The 18,495-nt window shown below is 43.0% G+C and overlaps 2 protein-coding genes across 2 annotated transcripts; both read left to right on the top strand.

The window, feature by feature from the left end:
* The first annotated feature begins 1,528 nt into the window (after positions 1–1,528).
* prl (prolactin) lies at positions 1,529–3,193 on the top strand. The gene is made up of 5 exons (XM_061090393.1): positions 1,529–1,562; positions 2,097–2,218; positions 2,463–2,570; positions 2,739–2,921; positions 3,005–3,193. The coding sequence occupies exons 1-5, from the start codon at positions 1,529–1,531 to the stop codon at positions 3,191–3,193; spliced, it is 636 nt and encodes a 211-aa protein (XP_060946376.1).
* Positions 3,194–4,461: 1,268 nt separating this feature from the next.
* On the top strand, positions 4,462–6,370 carry dusp3b (dual specificity phosphatase 3b). The gene is made up of 3 exons (XM_061090394.1): positions 4,462–4,601; positions 5,816–6,048; positions 6,162–6,370. Exons 1-3 carry the CDS (start codon positions 4,462–4,464, stop codon positions 6,368–6,370), a joined length of 582 nt encoding a protein of 193 aa, XP_060946377.1.
* Positions 6,371–18,495: the final 12,125 nt, after the last annotated feature.

Raw genomic sequence — 18,495 nt, 5'->3', positions numbered from 1 at the left:
TTCTAGTGTTGTGAACACAGATCCTCTGTTGTGTTATTTTTATCCTTGAAAGTGGTGAAAAAGTCACATGGGGAAAAAAAAAACATATTATAAAACTGCTGCATTTTAAAGAACATAAAAACCTTCATATCTTCTTTTCAGGATTTTATTTCAAACATTTATTTTATTTTATTTCGGACAAAATGACATAAACAAACCAACAGCTTCACATTTCAACATCAACATGAGAGAGAACCAGGAAGTTTCAATGTGTTCACTGGTGTGTGTCTGTGAGTGTGATGTCACATGTGTGTAATGTGCACGTGCAGTGTGTGTCCGCAGTTGTTAATAACTTCCTAAATATTTATCTTCTATTCCTCCCTCTTTTCATTTGCAATTCCTCACATGTCCACCAGATGTCCTCACTGAGTCCCCGCCCCTGTCCATCACCTGTGAGATGTATGTGTGTGTGTGTGTGTCAGGTGCATATTTACTCTAAATTAACTTAAATATAAAGTTATGTCACTAAGTTCTGTGCAGAATCATCACATCTGTTCATGAAGCCTCTGATTTGATGAGATAACGACGCTGTTGAACTTAGTTTCTCTATTTTCGGGCCTTTCATCACGAGGGAGCTCAGTTTGCGTGAAGAATATTTTTAACTTCAGTTCTTATTCTTACTTACTTACTTATTCTTAAATAAAATAACACAGATCATATAAGCAGGAGAATCCTGTTTAACTTGGCACTGAATAAAGTCAGTCATGTGTATTTTGTACTTTTATAAAGGTTCAGGTTTATTTGAATTAGGGTTTGAATTCATAATGTTTTACTTTGGAAGTTATTCTTCTGACTTCTTTAATGATTCAATCATGTTTTATCTTCATCTGGCTTTTTCTTTCTTTCCTTACTTTAAATATTCTTTTAGTTTTGTGTTTGTGCTCTAAAGCTGTGTCATCATCAAAATGCTTCTGTTCCCTATTTCCAATCTGTACATGAACGTTTCACTGAGTTTGAACATGTGCTGTATTAATAAAGTTTATAATGATAATAAGTAAAGTTTGTAACTGGTGGTTTCATCTGGTTCTGGACCAGCGAGCGGAGCTGAGCCTCCTTGTGACTCGTCATTCAACCTTCAGATGAGGAAGTTATTACAAAACACTGTGTGAACGTGTGTTTTATTCATCCACTTCATTAGGTCTGCAAGGAACTTTTTCCATGTGCACACACACACACACACACACACACACACACACACACACACACACACACACACACACACACACCTATGCATCCTGTTGCATTCATTCAAATCCCTCGGACCATGTTTCTCATTATGAACTGAACCAAACAATTAGCACAGCGTCGTCCTGCTGCTATAAAACTGAGACAGGATTCAGCAGGAGGATGAAACAAGGACGAGAGGCTCAGACAAAGGAAGAAGAAGAAGGAGAAGAAGAAGAAGAAGAAGAAGAAGAAGAAGAAGAAGAAGAAGAAGAAGAAGAAGAAGAAGAAGAAGAAGAAGAAGAAGAAGAAAAGACGAATAGCCATGACTCACAGAAGAACCAGACTCTTCATGATGGGTGAGATTCGCTCGGCTCCTCAAGTTTATTTATTATCAATTTAAGGAAAAATCTAAAAGTTTCAGATCTTTTCTCTTTGCTCCACTAAGATAAAAAAACTGTTGAACATTGAATATTTCTCAACAAATTGAGATTTGAGATATTTATATAGAGAAAGACCAATAACTTGATTTATAGCAGTATTAGTTGTATTGAGATGAAGTTTTATGGTATTGACACATGCAGCTTCTGACAAAAACAGATATTTGCAGAAGATAAATAACAATTATATAGTATAAGTCATTTAAGAATTATTACCGTTATATACGAGTTTACATTCTTCACCTGCACAATGTATCACTGAGGATTTACCCTGAGAATAGTTTTTAAAACTAGGATTAATAACCTTATGTTACAGGACAAATAAAAAAAAACATATCAGAATATTTGAAATTCTAAAATCAACAATTTGGTTTGTTAAGCTTTAAACTTTAGTAATTCAGATTTTTTTCAAACAAAAAGCACAACTAACTGAATCTTTGTTTATCTCCTCAGCTGCCGTCATGTTGTATGTGATGACATCATGCAGCGCCGTCCCCATCAACGACCTGTTGGACCGAGCATCGCAGCGTTCAGACAAACTGCACTCGCTCAGCACGACTCTCAGCCAGGAGCTGGTCAGTACCTGAGTGTGTGTGTGTGTGTGTGTGTGTGTGTGTGTGTGTTACCTAAAGGTCACTTAAAGGGAGAAAAAAGTACAGACATGATTTTAAAGACATTTTTCATATTGCAAAAAAAACCCCAGCTGAAGTTGATTTAACGTTTGTTTGATAAAATGTATTTGTTCCACAACATCTGTAGAAAACACACACACGCACACACAAACACACACACAGTAACCTTCTCCTCGGTCCCGCCCAGGACTCTCACTTCCCTCCCATTGGTCGGGTGATCACGCCGCGGCCCTCGGTGTGTCACACCTCCGCTCTGCAGACGCCCAACGACAAGACACAAGCTCTGCAAGTATCAGTGAGTCTGTTTGTCTGTTTGTGTGTTTGTCTGTTTGTGTGTTTGTCTGTTTGTCTGTTTGTCTGTTTGTCTGTTTGTCTGTTTGTCTGTTTGTCTGTTTGTCTGTTTGTCTGTTTGTCTGTTGCAGATCCAATCCAACAATCAGTGTGTGTGTCATGTTTTGTGCAGGAGTCCGACCTGCTGTCCCTGGCTCGCTCTCTGCTCCAGGCCTGGGACGACCCTCTGTCCGTCCTGTCCTCCTCGGCCTTCTCTCTGCCTCACCCGGCTCAGAGCAGCATCTTCAACAAGGTGCGCGAGCTGCAGGAGCATTCCAAGTACCTGTGGGACGGCCTGGACGTCCTCTCTGGGAAGGTAGGTGTCCACATCTGAGAGTCCGACCTGTGATCAGAGGAACTAGAGGAGCTCACAGGGTTTCTCCTCTCTCTCTCTCTCAGATGGGTGCAGCGGATCAGACCCTCTCCTTCCTGCCCTACAGAGGCAACGACCTCGGCCAGGACAGGATTTCCAAACTGATCAACTTCCACTTCCTATTGTCCTGCTTCCGACGTGACTCACACAAGATTGACAGCTTCCTGAAGGTCCTGCGCTGCCGAGCTACCAACACGCAGCCGGAGACGTGCTGAGGGTCCGAGGGGAGATTTACCCAAAGCTTCTGTTCCCTGTCAACTCTAGAGTAGCTTGTTCTATCGATCTGCTGTCTGCTGCGCTTACTGCTGAGGGAGAGAAGTGATGAGCTCTCAGGAGGAAATCAGGTTTTATTTATTGTGACCCGTCGTCGTGCACAACACTGCACTGATCCAATTCTAATGTAATCTCCATAAACAGATTCTACATGCGACCTAACAGAATCTGTGAAGGACTTTGAAACCTCCTGTTTCACGTTGTTAATTCAACCAATCACGTTTGAGCAGAAGGGGCGAAACACATTGAATTAATATATATTCAAAAACAAAAACGTCTGGACCTAAAAGAATCAAATAGAATCTTCGGCGACTTCGGGGAATAAACAATAATGTTTCTGAGCGTCTTCAGATCCTTTATGTGACGGTCAAAAGATTCTCTGAGATCCAGAACACGACAGAAAGATGATTCTGATCATTAAAAACTGAGCTCAAAGCACAAAATTAACTAAAATAATCAGTGATGAGTGAAGAGCCGTCCCTCAGAGTCACAGGTTGAAGAGGTTCAGGGAGGACCACACGTCCCCAGATGTCTCCAGCTGTCCACGCTGAGACAACTCCTCCTTATTACGTTTCCACTGAAGCTTTGTCCTCCGAGCTGCCGGCCGAGCGTCGAGCTGCTGAGACACGAGAGGAACCGAGGCCTCAACTTCCTGCTTCTCACAGAGAATCACTGTTTAACTCTCCTGAAGACAAACTGCAGCGCTTACTTTACTTTCCTCAGAGCATCGTCCACGCAAAGCAACTGAAACTTCTGTATGTCAATAAAAAGCTTATCTTGCACAGTCTAATTATTTGTTGTCTGTTGTTTGTTTTGATCAAGATCCAAAACTGCTTTAACGATTCTGATGCCTAGAAATATTTTTTACAGACTCCTCCTTTCTTCTTGAAACTACTCATTTCAACTTTTATTTTTGCTGAAACAAATTTAAAATGTGCTTTCAGATTCTAAATAGTTGTCTTTACCTCTGTGTGGGTTTTTATTGCCCCTGCACAGAATCTTGAATCTGTGAATGAAAGGTGATTTATAAATGAACCCTGGGCCCCACGGACCCCCTGAGAGTGAGGAGCGGCCCTGCCAGGGGGGCACGGGTCCTCTGGGGCTTCAGATCCGATCTGGAGGCCACTGAAGGCGGATCCACCGCCCGGGGAACCCGACACCTGAGCTCCCTGCCCGGCTCCGGCTCCCTGTCTGCGGCCTCCTGCTCCTCATGGAGAACCTGGAGGAGCCGGAGAGCTTCGAGGTTTCTGTCCAGCAGCTCAACGACCTGCTGATGGACCACAGAGGCTTGTTCATCCGGCCCAGCACCGACTGGGACCAGGTCCATCCTGGGATCTGTGTCGGTAATGAGTGAGTCTCTGACTTCAGTGTCTGTTGATCCAACATGAACAATCCACAGATTCATAATCAGATATTAAACTGGATCAGAGTGAATCTGAGTCATTTCTTTTACTATATAAACTTCTGTGATTCTTCAGAATGTTTCCAACCACATGAAGAAAGAACGAAGAAATCATTTGATTAATTGTTGTAAACAAAAGATCTAAATCAAACTGATTCGGAGTCAGTTGGAACAGACAGGGACATTTAACACAACTTTATCTTTGTTTTACTTCAGGAAGTCTTTATGTGCACCTACAGAGACGTGCTGCAAACTGCATAGAACTATATGTTCATCAGTGTGTTGGGTTCCCTTGGAAACGTACTTGGTGTTGTGTTGGTTCTGAGCAGCGTGTTTGTGTATCTGTGATGTGATGTGTTGTGTTGAGCTCTCAGCCTCCGTCCATCGGCCTCTTGATAACAAACTGAGCTTGGAGAACTCAAACTGCAGCAGTTTAAAAGCTGGTGAAACATCAGTGAGCTTCAGTAGAGACGACAGAACCAGGAACGTCTTCTCATCATCTCCTGACTAGTGGAAGCTTGAAAAGGCAGATTACTCTTGATGACCTGGTTTCCACAGGACTTGACTCAGTCCCAGCTCTTTACAGCTGATCCCCAGTCTGTGAGGTGTCCTGCAGACCAGGTCCTGAAGACCTGAACCCACCTGGACTCTGACGTGACACGGTGTCTCCTCTTCTCTCCTTCTGTCCTCGCTGCTGCCTGGACGCCTGCACACACTTTGTGGAGGCGTGAAGTTGCATTCAGAATTAGCTCCGTCTCTATTTTTAGCCGTCGACATCTAAGAGGCATGAGGAGCCGAGCGGTGGTTCAATTCCAGAGCGTCACAGCAGATTGTCTCTCTTCTGTACGACAGGAGAAGTGAAGACAGGAAAAATCTGCTCTGAAATCTGAACCTGACACTTTGTCGATGAGAAATGTCCCAGAAACAAATGGCAGGAAAATACTACTCAACTATTTAGTGATGTTTGTAACTTTTAAATTTACACTAAATTAGTGTTTAGCTGGTTGAAAGTTAACTTAGTCAATAAATCATCTGAATTCACCAGAAACGAACGGATCACCTCCAAGCAGGCAACAAGCTTTTTGAAACCCGACCGATATGGATTTTTGGATCTTCAGCTGATACAAATTTATTTGCCGATAAATATTTATATTGACTTCAGGTCTGTGGCGTGGAACAAGAAGCGGCTGAAGCGTCTGGGCGCCACCCACATCCTGAACGCGGCGGAGGGGAACTCCTTCATGCACGTCAACACCAACGCCGAGTTCTACGCCGGCACCGGCTTCGTCTACCACGGGATCCCAGCCAGTGACTTCGACCACTTCGACATCAGCGTTTACTTCCAGGAGGCGGCAGACTTCATCGGGAAGGCGCTGGCGTACAACAATGGAAAAGGTCAGAGGACGACACAGCAGAGAGGAACTCGTGTTGCTGCTTGAGGCCCAACGAGTTGTGATAAGATTCATTGTGACTGGAACTGGATCATTTGTCTTTTTCTTCCTCTGCAGGCAAAGTGTACGTTCACTGCAGGGAAGGCTACAGCCGCTCGCCAACCTTGGTCATTGCCTTTCTGATGCTTCGCCACAACATGGACGTCCACTCGGCCGTGGCCACGGTGCGGCGGAGCAGAGACATCGGACCCAACGACGGCTTCCTGCTGCAGCTCTGTCGACTGAACCGGAGGCTGAAGGCCGAGAGGGAGTCCTGTGACCAGTGAGGAGAGAGGACACGTGACCTCACTCACACACATCACTTCCTGCTTGAACCAGCTGCAGATGTGTGTTCAGGAAGTGAGGGCAGAGGACAACGATGAAGACGCAGGTGTGTCCATGTCCTGATCGTACATTCTTAAATGAGCATGAGTGAGACGTCTTTTTGTAAAACTCCAGCTGTTAGTGGACGGGAAGTCAAATGTCAAAGTAAACTTATAAGAAGTTTCTCTTCTGTGGTTGTTTGGTTCAGTCGACATTTTCTGCACAGTGTGTGTTTGCAGGTTAATATTGTAAAGCTTTGTTCTGTTGTTTATGTGCATCTGCAGGATGTGTATTTGTACTGTGCTTTATACACAATATGTATTACTAAACCTGTGACTGTGGTTGTGATGTATTCAGTCACCTGAGAACCTCAGAAACTGCTGATTGTTGTGCCAGAGTTTTCACACGTTCAGTAATAAAAGTCTCAGAGTTTCTTGTAAAATATGATTGAGGTGATGTTCCACACTAACTGAAACATCTGTAACATATGTAACTGTACCTTTAACACCTGGTTAGACTGAGCAGTACTCACTTTGTCCTGTAGAGGGAGGAGTAGGACCACTGAAGCTGCTGCGAGGTTATGATCAGTCAACAAAAGTTAAAGGTTGAGGCATAAAATACTGAATAATAAAGATTCTGCACAAAAACTAACCTTAGTGTTTCTATAACTTAACCTGAGGAGTTTATCTAGTTGATGAGTTGTGTGTTAACTCGTTGATGTGTTGATTAAAGGGTTAAAGTTGCAACACATTTAGATTATTGACAGATCAAAGAAACATCTATTCGTCAATTACATCCATAACAAACTCTGCAGCCATTAAACCATCAAACCTTCCACCACTCATTGTACCTGTCGGGACTTTTATTGTGCATTTATCTTTTGTATTCATTGAACATTTATTTTTATAGTTCATCTTTTTGCATTATATTTCTTTATTCATTTATAATCTTATTTTATTGATTTAAAAACAATAAAACTCCTCAACACATTGTCATCACTTTCATAAGAAGAAGTGTTCTTTGATATTATTAGAATATTTAAATCTCTTTGACATTGTCGACGTCGTCCTCGAGGACAAAGCAAAACAAACTCCTCTGGGAACAGTCGTCCTCTGATGCTTCCCTGTGAATCCCATCATCCTGCCAGTGGCCCTGTAGCATGCACCTCCTCCTCCTCCTCCCTCAGCACGTGTGTGTCTGTGTCTGTCTGTCTGTCTGTGTGTGTGTGCATTCCACAGGTTTAGGAGGTTGAGCCTCTCTCCCTCTCTCCAGGTTTCCCTCTACCTCCCTCGCCCTTTCATGTCTCTCTCTCTGCATGTGTGTGTCCTGCTCTGACACATGCAGTTGATTTGAGGACATGTGTGTGTTCAGCTCTCTTACATAACACCGCTGTGCATGAATGAATCCAGGGGGGGGGGGGGGGGGGAGTCATGTGTGTTGTGAAGGATGAATGAACCATGAAATATGAAATTATTCAAACCGCTGGATCCGTTTTTAAGACTTTTGCACCTACCTACAAACCACATGAAGTCGATTTCAAACTCTGGTGCAGATTCCAACGTTTCCAGAGACGTGCACCAGACGGAGCGGCCACGTCAACATGAAGGTGCTGCTGCTGCTGAGACTGCAATCAATTCCATGCAGACACGAACAAACGCTGGTGAAGTTGAACATTGTTAAAACACAAAACCAACGCACGGCTGCAGGAGGAAGAGACGAGAACTCAAGCAGAGTAAATCAAAGAGTGAAAATACTCAAAGAGCAAAACACGAGTGGATCTAAGAAAGAAACAGAACTGAAGTGAAGCCACAGGAGGGAAAACTGGGGAAGACTCAGCTGTGATGTATAGATTCATCTCCTCTAGATGTGATGTATAGATTCATCTCTTCTCCTCTAGATGTGATGTATAGATTCTTCTCTTCTAGATGTGATGTATAGATTCATCTCCTCTAGATGTGTTGTATAGATTATTCTCCTCTAGATGTGATGTATATATTTTTCTCCTCTAGATGTGATGTATAGATTCATCTCCTCCAGATGTGATGTATAGATTAATCTCCTCTAGATGTGATGTATAGATTCATCTCTTCTCCTCTAGATGTGATGTATAGATTCTTCTCCTCTAGATGTGATGTATAGATTCTTCTCCTCCAGATGTGATGTATAGATTTATCTCCTCTAGATGTGATGTATAGATTCATCTCCTTTAGATGTGATATATAGATTATTCTCCTCTAGATGTAATGTGTAGATTCATCTCCTCTAGATGTGATGTATAGATTCATCTCCTCCAGATGTGATATAGATTATTCTCCTCTAGATGTGATGTGAAGATTCATCTCCTACAGATGTGATGTGTAGATTCATCTCCTCTAGATGTGATTTATATATTTCTCTCCTCTAGATGTGATGTATAGATTCATCTCCTCCAGATGTGATGTATAGATTCATCTCCTTTAGATGTGATATATAGATTATTCTCCTCTAGATGTAATGTGTAGATTCATCTCCTCTAGATGTGATGTATAGATTCATCTCCTCCAGATGTGATATAGATTATTCTCCTCTAGATGTGATGTGAAGATTCATCTCCTACAGATGTGATGTGTAGATTCATCTCCTCTAGATGTGATTTATATATTTCTCTCCTCTAGATGTGATGTATAGATTCATCTCCTCCAGATGTGATGTATAGATTCATCTCCTCCAGATGTGATGTATAGATTATTCTCCTCTAGATGTGATGTGTAGATCCATCTCCTCTAGATGTGATGTATAGATTCATCTCCTCCAGATGTGATGTATAGATTCATCTCCTCTAGATGTGATATATAGATTCATCTCTTCTCCTCTAGATGTGATGTATAGATTCATCTCCTCCAGATGTGATATATAGATTATTCTCCTCTAGATGTGATGTGTAGATTCATCTCCTCTAGATGTGTTGTATAGATTCTTCTCCTCTAGATGTGATGTATAGATTCTTCTCCTCTAGATGTGATGTATAGATTCATCTCCTCCAGATGTGATGTATAGATTCATCTCCTCCAGATGTGATATATAGATTCATCTCTTCTCCTCTAGATGTGATGTATAGATTCTTCTCTTCTAGATGTGTTGTATAGATTCTTCTCCTCTAGATGTGATGTATAGATTATTCTCCTCTAGATGTGATGTATAGATTAATCTCCTCCAGATGTGATGTATAGATTCATCTCCTCCAGATGTGATATATAGATTCATCTCTTCCAGATGTGATGTATAGATTCATCTCCTCTAGATGTGATGTATAGATTCATCTCTTCTCCTCTAGATGTGATGTATAGATTCTTCTCCTCTAGATGTGATGTATAGATTCTTCTCCTCTAGATGTGATGTATAGATTCTTCTCCTCTAGATGTGATGTATAGATTCTTCTCCTCCAGATGTGATGTATAGATTTATCTCCTCTAGATGTGATGTATAGATTCATCTCCTTTAGATGTGATATATAGATTATTCTCCTCTAGATGTGATGTGTAGATTCATCTCCTCTAGATGTGATGTATAGATTCATCTCCTCCAGATGTGATATAGATTATTCTCCTCTAGATGTGATGTGAAGATTTATCTCCTACAGATGTGATGTGTAGACTCATCTCCTCTAGATGTGATTTATATATTTCTCTCCTCTAGATGTGATGTATAGATTCATCTCCTCCAGATGTGATGTATAGATTCATCTCCTCCAGATGTGATGTATAGATTATTCTCCTCTAGATGTGATGTGTAGATCCATCTCCTCTAGATGTGATGTATAGATTCATCTCCTCCAGATGTGATATATAGATTATTCTCCTCTAGATGTGTAGATTCATCTCCTCTAGATGTGATGTGTAGATTCATCTCCTCCAGATGTGATGTGTAGATTAATCTCCTCTAGATTTGATTTATAGATTTGTCTCCTCTAGATATGAAGTATAGATTCTTCTCATCTAGATGTGATGTACGTTTCATCTCCTCTAGATGTGATGTATAGATTCATCTCCTCCAGATGTGATATATAGATTATTCTCCTCTAGATGTGATGTGTAGATTCATCTCCTCCAGATGTGATGTGTAGATTCATCTCCTCTAGATGTGATTTATAGATTTGTCTCCTCTAGATATGAAGTATAGATTCTTCTCATCTAGATGTGATGTATGATCTCAGAACTGACATGATAATTCCAACATATTATTTAATCCGTTCATATGATCTTATCATGAACATGTTATTAAATTAAAAGGATTATTAAATCAGAGCCAGGAATGTGTGTGTGTGTGTCTCTAAGAATTAAGAACATTATAAACAATCAGAAAACACAGGGTTCTATTTGAGCATCTCGCTGGAAGCACTTTCCTCTAGCTGAGGGGAAAAATCTGTAATGGATGTCCTGCTCTGTCAATCTCACACACACACACAGATTCTCTCATACACACTATCACACACACTCTCTCATACACACACACACAGACACACTCTCATACACACTATCACGCACGCACACTCACTATCATGTCAGTCTGCGACATGTCTGCTCTGTACCAGCTGTGTCCTCCTCTGTGTTTTTGTGGGGGGGCTGGGCAGCGAGGTGGCTTCTGATTGGTCGAGAGCAAAGCTGCTGACTGTTACATCACCTCCTCCCCAACAAACCCTAAAACACATCTGACATCGCATCTCTCCCGAGTCTCCCATCTTGTAATAATTCAGTAGTTTGTTTCCAAATTTAGCAGAGGTGCATCGTGGGTAATGTGTTTAGCTCTTGCACGTGCTGCATAATAATTCAGATTTTAATAAAGGAGATTTAAGGGAGATGTGTCTCTGCTGTGGGATCACTGGTGTCAGTAACTTCCCTCACACAGGATCTACTGGTTCATTAGAAACAGGGTCATGACCCCAGATGACCTCTGCGTGTGAGGACGCTGAAATCTAATCAGCTCTGACACTTGTATTTTCTTCTTCTAATTGCACATTTAACCAAACCCGACAGATGTTGGACCACTGGAGTCACCTCAGGTGTGAGAGGTCAAGCATGAAGTGCTGGAGTCGACTGTGTGAAGCTGAACATACACACTGAGTTATGAACTGGTTCTATGATGTGTTATTAAACTACAAACTAAAATACACCTTCATTTTGTCATGTGAAGACTTCTCTCCTCCAGAATCACCTCCTGACAATATCTTACTTTATGTTTGAACAATAAATAATGATGTAGTTTGTTCTTTTTCTAAAACTCTTCTTACAGGATGAAAGGGTTAAATCGTGCAGCTTGAAAACTGTGAACACATTAAAATCAATGTGATGCAGCGTTTAACATTTGTCGTGAAATATTCCAGTTGCACCGAGGATAAACAAAACTAATATTAATAAATGAGATTAACAGATGAAGTTGTTGAAACCATGTAAGTTTGTCCATGTTCATGTACAATATCACATCATTCATTTCGTTCATTCAAAAAACCAAGAAGACAAACTGATATCAAATAACTTTATAATGCTGAAAATGAATGTCACATAGCCACAAACACAAACAGCTTTGAGCCGTTGAGATTCTCTGATTGTGCCATGAATGATTTGTCACAGAAATCAAGACAAACAACAACTGTGCCCGATACAAACCCATGAGCAGCATCATCGTTAAAACACCGTCAGACTCTCCAACCACATCTCACTCAGCTTTACATTCAACACTGTGCTGTGCCAACAAAATCACGGCTGCTTCGCAAGCAGGAAGTCGCCGTCTGCTCGTGCGGGGGGGCCTCACATGACGTCTCTCAGATTTGGCGAATTGGGGCCGAGTCGTGTGCTTACTGCATAGGTCACGTGGGGGTGGGGGGGAGCAACACATATAAACAAAGAGAGGACATTGTCATCATGGGAATGGGCGTCTGGGACTCGGAGTCCTGGACTTTTTCTTTTTAAAGGCACAATTTACTGGCCTGTATTAAAGTACAAGGGTCACAAATATAAGTGCACGTTTGCACTGGAGCAGATTTGGAGGCTCGAGGAGCAGAATCGTCCTCGAGCCGTTTGGGAAGCAGCGCTCTTCTTGGCCTGGACGAGGGTTTTGTAATTTGAGCTTGCATTATTCATTCTCCATTATTCACTTGGCCAAACGACTCAATGCACTTAGCTGGAGTCCTGCCCGAGCTCCAGGCCTCTCCGGGGTTTGTCAGGGCGGAACACACGTAGAGAAGGAATAAATATCTTCCAGCTGATGATACATACTCAAAGCTTGGCTTCATAGTTCATGCGACCAGTTCCTTATAGATATAACAAAGTAAGTGCTTTCGTTTGCTAACTGATTTTTTTTTCTAGAGCCACAACATTGCAACCCGAACAGATCATTTAAGCATTTTCACCAATTTGATTCTACAATTTTACATCTTGACAGTTTGTTTTTTTGTTTTTATTTTTGAATCCTAGGTCCCAGTCACACGTACACGAACGTGGAGCGAGTTTCACCAAAGCTGAAGCCATGATGTGATTGGCTTCATCACAGGAAGTGAACGTTTCACAGGAAGTGAACGTTTCGCTGCTGAGACGCTCGTGTGCGTGTGAGCGGGACTTTCATTTCAGGGAGTTGGAGACTTTGGTCAGGAGCTAGGAACTGAAGCACTCCGACGAGAACTTCTCCAGCTTCTGACCACTGGTGGAGTTCTGTGCTTGAGACTGACCACACCCCCCCACTCCCTTACTCTGGCACAAAGCAGTGATGAGGTATGAAAAGTTGTATGAATCTCTTATTTTTTTGGTTTCGATTTTGTGATCTTTTTATCGTGTTACTCGATGTCGCTCCTTCTTGTATGTTTGAAGGTTTATCCGCCATCACAAGCAATATTCTGTCACAACACTGATATTAATATATGGCAGATTTATATATCGCAGATGAGCCCTGGTCTCAGATCAGGAAGTGGGTGTTGTTGTTTTTTGTCTTTTCTTTTTTGATTGACCCAGGGGACGAGCAAGTGCTCAGCGTAGAAAGTGATACAGCCCAAGCAAGAGTGGAATCAGGAATCAGGTTCGATCCCGTTCAGCTCAGCTCACTCATCCATGTTTCTCTAATTGGTCTACGACTCGTTAGGGTGGAAGTCTCAGAAAGAGTGATTGGTCGTGTTTTGGTGGAGGAACAACATTTCCCTCATAAGTATCGACCAAAAGATGAAAGACAGAATAATTTAAGTTGCTATTATTCATACGTCCTCTTTCACAGCTTTAACACCCTAAATCTACGAGAGCTTCTGATCCTTGTCATGTGTATTTAGAAGCGAGCACACACACAATGGGCCTGATATTATCGTTCATTGTGTATTCATGAACACGTGCGATTATTAAGGGTTAATTTGAAATGTGATCGTTTGAAGGAGCAATGAGCTGAGCTGAACGTGACCTGAACCCGGACCTTGGTGACGTTTGAGCGGAAGCTACCACTGCACCGACGATGGTCTGAAAGTGCATAAACAGCCATTTTTCTCACAGTAAAGCATCAACACAGATAGACATTCACTTACCAAGAAAATCAGATGCAACTTAATAATGACATCAAAGAATAATCATTGAAAAGAAAACAGCTTTTTCACTTCGTCTCGTGCTTTTCAGTCTTTTCAAACCGCATCTTTGTGTCTTTTCTATAAAAAGGACTCATCAGTCGCGGTCTGTCACACGATCGGAGTTTTTAACTCCACCCGCAAACTCATCCATCCCACAATAAGCAGAACAACGAACACTTGGTGCACAACGAAAGCAACATCAACAACATCAAAAACAACATGAGTGTCATCAATTGTACAATGTCAGTATTTTACATTCCACATGTGGACATATTGCTGCAGGGATTGTCGTCTTTCTCCACCAAGAGTGTTAGCATCAGTTAGGTGTGTGTGTGTGTGTGTTTGCTTGTGTGTGTGTTTGTGGGGAAGGGTTTAAGGGTACGTATTACTAAGAGGTCAGAGTGAAGTGGATGCAGGAGGATGTGGAATGGGAGCGCTGGGGGACGGAATGAGGCTGAAGGACGGGAGAAGAGATGCGTCCCTGGATAAGTAAGAAAAGTAGTTCTACTAGTTTATTAGACGAGTTGCATGAGAACTTCCTCAGAGTATTTGTCAGAGTTATTTGTGCCATGTTGCAGCGGCAGAGCTTAGTGTGAAGTTCACATTTGAGTTCAGTGTAAACGTAACATTAACTTTAAACTGAGAGAAGGAGAGGAAACACAATTCTGTGGTCGCTGTGCGGATGAGACGGAGACTTGATCGGTTTGTTTTCACTTCGCGGAGGAAGTTAGGAAAGTGACGGGGTCGTGATACAGAACGCAACATTCCAAAAAGTCCCTGTGGCTCTTCTGCCTGCAGAGCTGCGTCCTGCACCCCCCAAATCCGTTTGTTTCATATTGCAGGAAATGAGGAAGAAAGTTTCTTCTCTGGACGAGCTGCAGAGCTCGTGAAGCCGTGAGAACAAGGACTCACGTCTGTAGTCGGGTGCAGAAGCTCGAGTCGTTGCAGCAATCACAACAAATCAAAATCCTGCACAAACCAAACATTTAGATCTGGTCACGTTTTAAACCTGATAGTGTCGGTCGGTGTGAATGAAGGAGATGTGAGAGGTTCGCCTGCTGTCTGAACATCAGGATGTCCAGTTCAAATGGCTTTTTGGTGAAGAGGATGTTCTCGGACTACTGGTCTGTCTCTCTGCTATGCTGGTGCAACTAATCATAGCTGAAGGCAGTGTGCTCTGTGGTGCTGGTGTGGTCGTTTTTTTTTTTAAAGGACGGCGAGAGGATTTCTCCGTTGATCATTTGGCTGAGAGAGAGAGAAAGAGAGACAGACGGAGAGAGGCTGTGCTTCCAGCTCGAACCAGACGTCACCTCGTGCAGCTTCACGTGGACGAGAGTCGCCCACGCCGCTTCTCAACACTTTACTTTAGAAGGTACTTCTTGTGCTCTATGAGGTGAACTGGAGGGGGGGGGGGGTGATCACCACAAGGCAAACAGCTGAAAACAACTCATGAGTTTTGTTTTACAGACGTTAAAACAGGCGAACGGAGCTGGTTCTCCCTCGGCTGCACGAGTCCCTGTCTGAGCTGGAAGCTTGAGACAGCCGCTGATCGCTCGAATGCCACAAAGCATAGCAGTCACCTTCATATATATATATATATATGTATATCTGTATCATATATATATTAAATATATACACACACATACATGTGTATTCTATCTGTTATCTATAAACTGTATATTTGCATTACTAACCTCTGTGAGGCACATCGCCAGCGGCTCCCAGTCGGAGCCACGACCCGGTTGCAACATGGCTTCATTCACAGTGATAGTGAGCAGAACACACAGACCTGGAGTCAGTGGAAACTCCACCGCTCCATCGTCTGTGTGTGTGTGTGTGTGAGTTTATATCCCTGTATTATCAGCGCTTACAGTTCTATTTGAATACCCTGCAACAAAGATGAGTAACACTGAGCGTGGCGGCACCTGAGGCCACGCCCCAGTCCCGGAATCAAGAGATGGGATAGTGGACTGTGTGTGTCTGTCTGTGTGTGTGTTACATATTTGAAAGAATATTATTAAGACTGCTTAAGACAGGCAGAAGGAGGAGAGGTGGGGTGGGGGGCGGGGGGTAGAGGGAGGGGTCAGGGTCACTGAGGGATACAGACATTGTGGTTTTAGTGCAACAGAAAAAAACCTGATAGTTATTTCAAGTGGATGATGGCGAGCTGGGGTCTGGTGGGCGGAGCTGGTCTCAGCCGCGTCTCCTTCAGGATGTGAGTGAGTCTGGGAACGGAGAGTCGCTCAGAAAGTCTTTTAAATGGCTTCGTGTCCATTTGGCCGGCGGCGGCGGCGAGGGGGCGTAGCCGGCGAGGATCTGTAAGTGCCAGGAAAGGGTCCATTTATTTGTGTGGCGGTTCTCTGTCGGCTTGGCCTGAGTCACATCACCACCACAGTCGCTCGGTCACCGCTGCCCCCCCGCCAGCCGAGTGAAACCACATCCACAGGCAAAATACTGCTGACGTGATTGTTTATTTACCTCCCAGTCCCCCCCCCCCACACATACATAATCCATTGGCTTGACTCGCTTGGGCCAAAATGTCTTCCACTGGAGTCCCAGGTTCAGCCCCCCCCCCCCCCCCCCCCCCGTCACTGCTGCTCTGTGGACTCAGGTACCGAAGTGAGGAGGAATCCAAAGTGATGCTTGGTCCCGTGTGACAAGATGAAGAGGAGAGACCTGCTGGTCACTGTGGGTACTGCAGCTCACTCACACCTATATATATTTGTATATACACATATGGAAATATATACATGTGTGTGAGAAGCTGCTGCACTGAGATGAGAGGTAGAATCTGTGAGGGGCGGGACCGCCACCTGCCCAGCAACGAACCTATCACGTGACAGCAGGGAGGCGAGGAGGCGGGGCTTGGGTGTGGTAAACAGGGCGGGGCTCCACTGAGAAGACGCACGCACAAACACACATGGAAGGCAGGAAGTGCGGTCCCGTGGTTATTCAGGAGGAGGAAGTGACGAGCAACAAACAACTGAGGTAATATACAATAAAAAACTGAATGGGTGTGTGAGGTAATGAAAACAAGAGGTATGTGTTGGAGAGGTATTCTAGATATATATTCTATAAATATATGTGTGTATGTATATTTATATTCATGTGTGTGAACAGTTTTTCAACATTTTCAGGTTATGTAGCTCCATGATTTCATGATTAGTTTCAGTTAATGAAGTTTAGTGAATGTGATGGATTTACTCCTCTGCTTTGTTCAGTCCAGTGGGCGACGCCAAAATAAAATCATAACAGTAACTTGTATCCGGTGACGCCTGCTGTGACGACACAGTTTACTTTAAAAACCATAATTAGTTCTATAGATTAAAGTCCTGTGAACATATCGACTGAGTTGTGTTTATTGATTATTTGTGTCTTGTATCATCACTGTATTACATGCAAGTGGTTATATAATCGGTCGTTACTATATAAATACTGATTTGGACTTTCAATTGCTCGTTTAGCATGCTATGCTACATTTTGGAAAAGGGTCATTTGCAATGGATTATGGATTATATAAAAAATTATACAGTCTTTCCTCTAAATCAAATGTTTTAAAGTCATATGTTCATTATGACCTTTTTAATGATTTCACAGCACCAGAGGCTATATTGGCTTAAGAATAAAAATCCTTAAAATAACCACACTCTCCTCAATATGTTCACAGAAATCTTATCTTATTTCCCTCTAAAATATTATTCACACGCCCAGGAAGTCTTATATAAACAAGACATAATAACACACACCTATTATAGTTGCATGATAACGTGTGTGTAACTATAAAGTTATATAAAAAGGGTTTTATCCAAAGTGTCACGTCTAACTCCAGCAGAGAAGTAAATCCGAACGTGAGCCGAGTTTCTCATTAGAGAAGCCGCCGCCCACACAATAAACGAGGAAACACATTTAACGAGGTATGAGGTAAAGTGTAGGCGAGTGTGAGTCCTGCTTGTGTGTGTCTGTGTGTGTGTAGTTGAGACAGACGGAGAGAGAGAGAGAGGTCAGTACGTGAGGGAGGTAGGTGGACAGACACGATGGAGGTCGGTTGCCATAGCAGTTAAAAGGGAGGTGGGCGTGTGAAGGGGGGGGGGGTCTGCGTGAGGAGAGTCAGGTCCCAGAGATAAAAGAGAAGGGGGGGGGGGGGGGGGGGTTCCATTCAGGTGCACGAGGAGTTAAATGATGGGATTTGTGTTTTGCATAAAGATAAACTGTACGTTCATGGCACCGAGTTTGGAATTAAACTGTGTGTGTGTGTGTGTGTGTGTGTGTACCTCTCAGAATGAGCAGATTGTCAGTGTGTGTCTCTCGGGTGAAGTCGATGTGTTTGCTGGTGGCGGGCGGTGGGGGGGGGCTTGTGGGTGTTTGATTAAAAAAAGGGACAACAAAAAAAAGAAAGAAAATCCTGTTTTTTAAAATTCTCCACTTGTCTTTCCCACATTTGTCTTTTGACACCGAAGCCACCCTCGTGTGTGTCCTTTGTCCAGGGTGCTTCTTGGGGGGGAGGGAGGGGGGGCG

This window comes from Limanda limanda, chromosome 17 (genome assembly GCF_963576545.1).
Source record: "Limanda limanda chromosome 17, fLimLim1.1, whole genome shotgun sequence".
NCBI lineage: Eukaryota > Metazoa > Chordata > Actinopteri > Pleuronectiformes > Pleuronectidae > Limanda > Limanda limanda.
This window is presented reverse-complemented; position numbering and strand designations above follow the sequence as displayed.

Coding starts and splice junctions, on each gene's coding strand:
- prl (XM_061090393.1), top strand. CDS start 1,529: ATGACTCACAGAAGAACCAGACTCTTCATGATGG. Junction 1,563..2,096: donor AACCAGACTCTTCATGATGG/GTGAGATTCGCT, acceptor TTATCTCCTCAG/CTGCCGTCATGTTGTATGTG. Junction 2,922..3,004: donor TGGACGTCCTCTCTGGGAAG/GTAGGTGTCCAC, acceptor TCTCTCTCTCAG/ATGGGTGCAGCGGATCAGAC.
- dusp3b (XM_061090394.1), top strand. CDS start 4,462: ATGGAGAACCTGGAGGAGCCGGAGAGCTTCGAGGTTTCTGTCCAGCAG. Junction 4,602..5,815: donor GGGATCTGTGTCGGTAATGA/GTGAGTCTCTGA, acceptor TATTGACTTCAG/GTCTGTGGCGTGGAACAAGA. Junction 6,049..6,161: donor GGCGTACAACAATGGAAAAG/GTCAGAGGACGA, acceptor CTTCCTCTGCAG/GCAAAGTGTACGTTCACTGC.